Source organism: Chrysochloris asiatica, unplaced genomic scaffold, assembly GCF_000296735.1.
Source record: "Chrysochloris asiatica unplaced genomic scaffold, ChrAsi1.0 scaffold00001, whole genome shotgun sequence".
Lineage (NCBI taxonomy): Eukaryota > Metazoa > Chordata > Mammalia > Afrosoricida > Chrysochloridae > Chrysochloris > Chrysochloris asiatica.
In genome coordinates, this window is record NW_006408519.1 from 50,112,626 (window position 1) to 50,121,481 (window position 8,856).

At 45.9% G+C, this 8,856-nt stretch overlaps 1 protein-coding gene across 1 annotated transcript in view; it reads left to right on the top strand.

Annotated features, from left to right (window-relative positions):
- Positions 1–8,856, top strand: part of DENND3 (DENN/MADD domain containing 3) — an 86,244-nt gene that overhangs the window by 9,068 nt on the left and 68,320 nt on the right. Inside the window, exons 3-5 of the mRNA XM_006830727.1 lie at positions 946–1,061; positions 2,059–2,201; positions 4,746–4,857. Coding sequence (XP_006830790.1) covers positions 946–1,061; positions 2,059–2,201; positions 4,746–4,857 — 371 coding nt within the window. The remainder of the gene's footprint in view (positions 1–945; positions 1,062–2,058; positions 2,202–4,745; positions 4,858–8,856) is intronic.

Sequence of the window (8,856 nt, forward strand, 5' to 3'; positions counted from 1 at the left end):
GCTGCTTCTCTGGATAGGGTCCCACATTCCACTCATGCTCTTCTCCCTTGATGTGGACCATAGTGTTCTTTTGTTGGTGTGTTTTTGTTGGCATTTGCTTAATAAAGGACTGCTGTACTTGTTAGAAGGCTGTACAGTTCTCATTGGCTGATCTTTTTTTTTTTTTTTTTAAGTTTTTATTGTGAATTATGTGATAGTTTACATGGGAAAACATTATCTTTACATTCATCCTATCATATTTCATTTCATTGCAATGATTACAATCCACTGAATACGTCATCAAATAACCAAAGGGTACACCCCACACACCTACCCCCTGGCCATCATCATTGGCTGATTCTGTCAGAAGCAGATCACCAGGCCTTTCTTCCTGGTGTTTCTTAGTCTGAAAGCTCCATTGAAACCTGTGTAGCATCACAGCAACACCCAAGCCCCCATCGATAGACCAAGGCCTTGGCAGATGATATATGATGTGTCAGGTTATGTCTGTGGGGTCGGCTCCCAGTTTGTGCTGGCCTGCGGTGTCCCGTTGCCTCCCTCCTCAGACCTTCTGTGCATTTGTTCCATGTGCAATCCGACTCCAGCTCACATGTGAGCTCAATGCCTCCAGCGCATTGCTCCCCTGGTCCTGAAGTTGTCTCGCTGGCTGACGTAGATAATGAGACTTAGAATACCTGCCTGGTGACTGTGATTATAAACTAGGGACTGGTGTGGGGTCATCTGCCCCAAGACTTTGATTCCCTACCCAAAGAAAGGTGTCTTTCGTCCTTCAGAGCATGGGAAGCCCCGGAGAAGTTGCTCTGGGGGAAGGGACACATCGTGGGCATGGGTTTCTGAGGTGTTCTTTTTTGTGCACTGAGAGCAGCTGCCCCGTGATGCCCTCGGCCTGACAGTGGACACTGGTGGCCATATGGAGTGATCTCCTGGCTTTCTTTCTGTCTCTAGGAGGTGTGTGTGTATCCCCTGAGCCCAAGGAGGATTGTATCCACTTCCTGGTTTTGACCGATGTGTGTGGAAACAGGACATATGGCGTGGTTGCCCAGTATTACCGACCAGTGCACGTAAGTGCCCCCAACACTGACCTCCCATGGAGATAAGGGCCGGGTTTTTACATTGGTAGATGACACATCATGCCAGTAATCTCTAAGTGCCCTTTAGTACATTTATAATGTTACACAAACCTTACCGCTAGTCGGGTTGGAAACGTTTTCAAAGGCACCAAAGGAGCGCTGTGTGTGTCACCGCCACTAGCCTGCTTTCTGTTTTTCTGGATTGCCTACCTGCACGTGGAACCCTACCATGGTGGTCCTTTGTGTCTGGTCTCTGCATTCAGCATCCCATCTCCAAGGCTCTTGCACGTCTCAGCTTTGCTTCCTCCTTCCTTGGTGTGATGCAGCTGCCTTGTCCGTCGTGCGCATTTACCAAATCTAGTTCATCCATTCGTTGTGGCCCCACATGTGGGTGGCTGAAGTGAACATGTGTGCGCCTGTGTGTGTGTCCTGGCTTCCAGTTTTTAGAGGGGAATGGCTGGGTCATAGGGTGATACTGGGCTCCTGGTGTGGTGCTGTAGGATAAGCACTGGACTCCTAACCACAAGGTTGGCGGTTCAAATTCACCAGCTGCTCCTCAGAACTCCTATACGGGGTCACTATGAGTCACAACCAACTCGACAGCAACAGCATGGTGATTGTGGGTTCACCTGTGAACCTCCAAACTCTTTTCCACAGAGGCTGTACCATTTTTGCAGTCCCACCAGCATCGAATGCTGGTTCTAACATACCCACATCCTCGCCAACACTGATTATTTTGTGTTTTCTGATGACGTGCATTTTTCTTACCCCAACACTGCTTACTTGAGGGCAGAGGAGGGTCTTTCTCTCTGTAAGCTCAATACGTCATGTGACAGAAAGTGTGAGGGGCTATAGACCGGGACCAGTGTGTGGAGACGTGGGCCTTCCTCTAGCTGTGATTTGTATTGTGGTGCTGGTGCCGTGAACGTGGATCCTGAGTGTGACCAGAGCGGGAGGAGGTAACGGTGCCACTTTGCTTCGTGTCCAGGATGAATACTGTTTCTACAATGGCAAAACACACTGGGAGTCGTCCCGGCAGACGGTGAGCACGGCCGGCTGCTACGTGCCCTTTGCGGTGTGTGTCATCTCTCGATACCCATATTACAACGCCCTCAAAGACTGCCTCTCCTGGTAAGTTGGCAAGTGGTCCCTTAACATCGTGATCAGCTGGCAGGATTCAGATGTGATGGTTGGGACTTTTTTGGAAAACCTAGATTCATGTGTAAATGATTATGTGTAAAAGTGATAATGGCGTCGTAAAAAGGAAAACATAGATTGTACGTTGTGAGTAAGATTAATATGAAGGATTTTATTTTTGCTTTTTTGTGTGTGTGGCTTTAATGAACTTATTTTTTCATAGTTCAGGAGTTGAGAAGGCTGAACTCAGGTCACCTACCCTAGGGGAAGGCTTTCTTCCTCTGTGGTCTCTGTGGGGAGGTCTTTATCTCCTTTCAACATCTGTGGGCTTGACTTCCCTTGGAGAACTCCGGTATCTTGGCATCAGTCTTCCCCTGGGCCTAGGAGGTTCTCTGCACAGGGACCTGGGTCCAAAGGGTGCGCTTAGCCCCCAGCTCTTCTTTCTTGATATTTTTTGCTTTGGTGTTTTAGGGATCTTTATCAGGACCCCTAATCTGGTGCTGTAGGATAAAGCACTGGACCGTAAGGTCGATTTAAAGCACAGGGTTGGTGGTCCAGTACCCCCAGCTGCTCCTCGGAAATGCTATACAATGTTGTTGTGCGTTGAAACCGACTGGACGACACTTACTAACAGCATCAGGAAAAATGCTCTGTTTCTGCCTATCTGAGAAAGTTGGTAGGATGTTGCTGGAATTCTGAGGAGTTTTACTTACATTTTAAAATGACCCCTTTTTTGGTAGAATCTTTACCTTACAGCTGAGACTGAGTAGAAAATCTGAGGATGTTGAGGAATTTTTTTAAAACTCAGAAAGTGTTACAAGGACCCTCATGAATTCCTGTTATTAGAGGATGCTGTGGTGACATATTGGGGATGTCCCTTGAGTATGGACACAAATCTGGTCCCACTGGGCACATGTGAGTTTGTGTCATTTACTTTTGATTCTGAGAAAATTGCGTTTGTAGAATTTGTAGACATTTGATTAAAGACGGAGAGAAGGCCATTAGCAAAGGCTCTTCTTGGCCTCGTAATCCTGAGTAATTCATAATCCATGATAAGTACCCAGACTGGTGTTTGTGACGGATTGACTTATTCCTCCTCAGAGGAAATCACTGAACTGAGTGGGCAGGAACCCTCACTGTGCAGATTACAGTGCATGACTCAAATTACATCACCTTCATGATTTATTGTTAAAAACACACCTAGCCTGTACCTGATTTCTGTAGACATGAGCAATCTTTGCAGAAGAGAGAACTGACTTACCTTCTTTGAGGAGAAAGTGAACTGAGAGAATGATGTTCACTGGAGCCACGGCCTGGGAAGCGACAGATGACGAAGGAAGACCAGTCCCTTCGTGCACATTAATAATCTTCGTTACTTGAAGCCAGATGGCTTTTGAAGTGAATCTTTAGTTGTCTGTTCTGGGCAGTGGGAGTGCTGTCCACCTTTACTGAAGCTACGAGAAGGGCTGAGCACGGTCTGCCATTTCTATTGTTAAGTGCTGTCAACTTGATTCTGACCCTAACAGCTCTGTATAGGGTTTCTGAGGAGTGGCTGGTGAGTTTGAACCATGAACCTTGCAGTTCAAACTGACCTTGTGGTCATGTTTATTTGACAGCGCCACACCAGGACTCCACTGTCCTCCCTTGTTCTTAAGTGTCATCGAGTTGGTTCCAACTCATAGTGACTCTGTATAGGGTTTCGAGGATCAACTGCTGGGTTTGAACTGCTGACCTTGCAGTCCAGTTCTGACTCTCCAGACCACACCAGGACTTTCCCCACCTCCCTGGTAACACACTCACTGAGCTCTCGAGCTTTCAAAGACTCTTTAGCAACAAATACCCTCTGGAGCTGGAGCTTCAGCACAGAACTGCTGAATGTAAGGTCGGTGGTTCAAATCCACCAGCTACTTATTGGAAACCCCATAAGTTCCAAGGTCACTGTGAGTTGGAATCAACTGGACACTACTTAACAACAAGAGACATAAATGCAACTGTCTCTAGAATGTGTCCATTGTAGGGGTGTGTCCATCGTAGGGGTGTGTTCATCGTAGGGGTGTGTCCATTGTAGGGGTAGGTCCATCGTAGGGGTGGGTCCATCATAGGGGTGTGTCCATCGTAGGGGTGGGTCCATCGTAGGGGTGTGTCCATCGTAGGGGTGTGTCCATCATGGGGGTGGGTCCATCATAGGGGTGGGTCCATCATAGCTATAGGTCAGAGTGAGCATTGCTTTCAGGAGCCCTGGTGGTGCATTGACTGTGTGCTCAAGTGCTATCCAAAAGGTCATAGGTTCGAGTCCCCCAGCAGCTCTGGGGAGATGGATGTGGGAGTTACTTCCATAAAGACTGACAGCCGTGCTGTGGACAGCCTGTGGTGTGGGTCTGCTCTGTCTTGCAGGGTGACCGTGAGTCAGAATGGCCACATGTTATGCTTTCATGTTCAAAGGTTTCAAAATCAATTTCACTGAGGTGTTGCTTATGTACAAAAGCCACCTAGTTTGCGCAGCTTCATTTGGTTTGTAATCTTTTTTTAAAATTTCAGTTTATTGACTCACCTGAAACTCTGTAAAGATTTTGAAGTTGATGATCATATCAAAGAATTTGCTGCAAAACTCTCTTTGATACCTAGCCCTCCACCAGGACCGCTCCATTTGGTAAGTCAGTCTAGAATGACCTGATGCTTTTGCTCTCCTTTACAAAGTAGTAAAATTAGTGTCATGCAGATGCTTCCGTGTTTTAACCTGTTCAGTGCTAGCTGCCTTTAAATGATCTCGCTTGTGGTTCCTCAGTTTTTACACTGTTTTTGAAGGTCAGAGGTAAGATACGGAGGTCTGAGTTTTGTTGAATAACTAATCATAAACAGGTATGGAATTAGTAACACATTAGTCTGTCTAGAAGTATTGCTGCTAGACTTCTGGTTCTGACATTCATGGCTTTATTCCAAACAAAATGTGCTTAACTATCACACTGTGATCTGCAGATGGCTGCAGACAAGTTCTCTCAGTATTACACTCTCTTACACTCGATAAAGGTGCCTTCAAAAACAGTTTAATCAGAATAGTGGCTTCTGAGAGGCTTCTGAGAGGGACCAGCTTATTCAAGGCAGAGTGGTCAGCTCAGAAGGTCCTGTTTTGAGATTCCAACAGGGTCATCTTGGTAAGTTTTCTCAAGGAGCACAGGAGGACTGCATGGGCTTATTAGGAAGTAGCTGTAAGAAAATAGAAAATTGTGTTGATGAGTAAAAGGCCAGGGAAGTTTTGCTGTGTTTTTTTTTTTTTTTCCAACACGACAAGGCACGTCCATTCAAGAGTACTGAGGGCTGTCCTGGGAGCATTTTGTTGAGAACCCTTACGCTACCGACCCCGTAGCCCTGACCTTGCCACTTCAAAGTTCTTTTTCTTCCCCAAACTCAAAGAACATTGAAAAGGCATGCGCTTGGAGTCCCTCCGGATGCCCAGACTGATGCTCTGATGTGGCATCAATCCAAGGGTGCAGAATTCTTTGGGGGAGAGTTGTTAGGTATCATCAAGTCAGTTCTGACTCATAGCAACATTATGCACAACAGAAGGAAACACTGCCGGGTCCCACACCATCTCCACTATTGCTGTGCTTACGCCCTTTGTTGCAGCCACTGTGTCAGTTTATCTCATGAAGGTTTTCCTCCTTTTTGCTGGTCATCCATGATTCCTTCTCCAGTGATTGGTTCTTCCTAAAAACATGTCCTAAGTACCAGAGATGGAGTCGCACCCTTCTGGCTTCTAAGGAACATTCTCTGGCTGTGCTTCTTCCGAGACAGATTTGTTTGTTTACTTTGAGGAGGCAGCTCTTCCTCAGTTGTATTTTGGGATCCTTCTGGCCTGAGGGGCTCATCTTGCACCGCGGTATCAGACAGCATTTCACTGCTATTAAGGTTTTCTGTGGCTAAATTGTCTTTCTTTCTAGTCTTTGTCTGAAAGTTCTGCTGAAACTTGCCCACCATGGGTGGTGACCTTGCTGATGTTTAAAATGCCAGTGGCATAGCTTCCAGCACCATACCTGCCACCACAGAATGACCTGCGTACACATGAGTGATGGGTTAAAATGCGTAGTAAATATCCCTGCCACTGCACTGCTGTTCACCTTCTAGCCTCACTGTCCGGCTGGAAGGTGACACACATAAATTTTGTTTCTCTACCTTTTGATGATTGTTGACACTCACTCACCTTAAGAAAATATAAATACTTGTGGCTTAACCTCCAGCCCAGCAATAGACAGGTCTACCAGGTGAACAGTGACATCAGCGAGGTACATATTCCGTAGAACCATCAACCATGGGAGATCAAAAGGGCAGCATTTGCCCCATAACCAGGCAGGAAGGGACAGGGAAGAAAGGTGAAGGGACACAGAACCAAGAGAGGAAGTGGGAAGAGTGCTGCTCCATTGGGAGGGATCATGATGAATGTCGTGAAATCAAATGTGTATAAATTGTGAATGGAAATCACTATTGACTATCACCTTTTACCCAAATCTCACTAAAAAGAACCAAATCAAACCAAACTCAAACCCACAGCTTGCATGTTGAGCCGCATTAAATACTGCACTGTACGTGTCGGAGCAGAATTTTGTTATGTCTGTTTCACACACACACAAACTGGCTAACCGTGGACGTTTGTTCTTAAGAACGTGTTTCCTGACTCGATACCCTGCCTCCCTGAGTGTCTTGTGTGTCCACCCTTGCCCTTGGTGCATCCTCCCCATCGGTCAGACTGAATCGCTTTTTGTCTCCTTGGTGCTCTGTGTTCACTTCCATCACTTCATTCAGCTTATTTCATGGAGCTCAAGGTGGCGCAGCCCCTGACGTGCCCTGAGTCCCCACTCTGTGGTGACAGCCGATGTGGGTGCGTGCTGTTGGCAGCTACATGTCCTTTCCTTGAAGGCTCCTCAGCAGTGGGAACTAGGTCTTCCTCATCTTGGTTTCCTTCATCGTACCCAGCAAAGAACTTGATGTATTCTTTTTTTTTAGTGAAAAATGTGAAATTGTTTAATACAGATTAGTAAGCATGCACAAATAAGACTGTGATTACTTGACATATTGGCTAATATGTATTCACACGCAGATTTGTACTTGCACATGGGATCAGCACTGGACGCTAACCACAATGTCACCAGTTCAAACCCACCAGCTGCTCCTTGGAACCCCGATGCAGGGTTGCTATGAATCAGAACTGACTCACCATCACTTAATAACAACAACACCATAGATACTTTGGGGGTCCTGATGGTACAATGGTTTAAGCATTAGGCTGCTAACTGGAAGGTTAGTGTTTCACACCTACTAGCTCCTCTGGAAGAAAGAGGAAGCCGTCTACGTCCATAAAGATTGACAACCATAGAAACCCTCGGGAGCAGTCGACTTTCCTGTACGTTGCTGTGACTTAGAATCAACTCGATGGCAGTGGAGAGTTTTGTTTTTATAGATGGCTTCTGTATATTTACATGTCTATACATATGTGTAGCTACCTGTACATATATATGCCTCTGCACATACATATGTGACCATACATGTGGTGGTGTTGCCACATGACACACGTGACATTCTGTAGTACAACATCCTCTTTTCTTCCGCATTTCTTATTAGCATCCTTTACTGTGGTCAGGCTGTGCTCATTACACCCACATTCAGTCCTACTTTTCCCGTAACCTAAAATAACTAGTCTTTGAACTAGAGAGTGATTCCCACTTCCTTCTCCCCATCCCTGGGAACAACCAATGAACATTGGTCTCTGTAGTTATGCTTACCCTTTTATCATTTTATAAGAATACTGTCAGGCCTGTCTTCCAAGATTTTTCATCGTCTCATAAAAGTGGGATCTTACAATATTTGTTCTTATGTGACTGACTGACTTCACGTAGCATATGTTCTTTAGTTGTGCAGTTTGATGTATTCTTTAAAAGTAATATTTAGAAAAGAAAATGTTTCTCTAATTTTTTTTTTAAATACACGTCTTCAAGGAGTTTTCATTAATTAAATGGACGGTACGAAGAGAACACACATGCATGTGAAAGCTGGACAATGGATAGAGGAGCTGGAGAAGCACTGATGCCGTGGAATCGTAGTGTTGGTGGACTGTCAGCAAAAGGAACAGCTCCATCTTCAAAGAAGTAGAGCCAGAGTGCTCCTTGGAAGCCAGGATGGCGAGACTTGGTCTCTCCTACCTCGGGCATGTTGTCAGGAGGGATCAGTCCTGGAAAAGGTCATCATACTCGGAAAAGTGGAGGAACAGCAAAGATAAGGAAGACCCCCACCAAATGAACTGGGCTGACATGTGGCTGCAACAGTGGGATCAAATATAACAACATCTGTAAAGATGGTGCCAAACTGGGCAATGGTAGGGCTCTTTTGTACATGGGGTTGCTCTGAGTCAGAACCAACTCAACAGCACCTAACAACAAAAGAATACACAGTATGTTGTTGTTGTTGTCGGGTGTCATCGAGTCGGAACAGACTCACAGCGACCCCATGCACAGCAGAACGAAACAATGTCCGATCCTGGGCCAACCTCACTACCGCTGCCACACTTGACGCCATCAATGATGCCATCTGAACAATCCATCTCATTGAGGGTCTTCCTCTTTTTCTCTGACCTCCACCTTACCAAACATGATATCCTTCT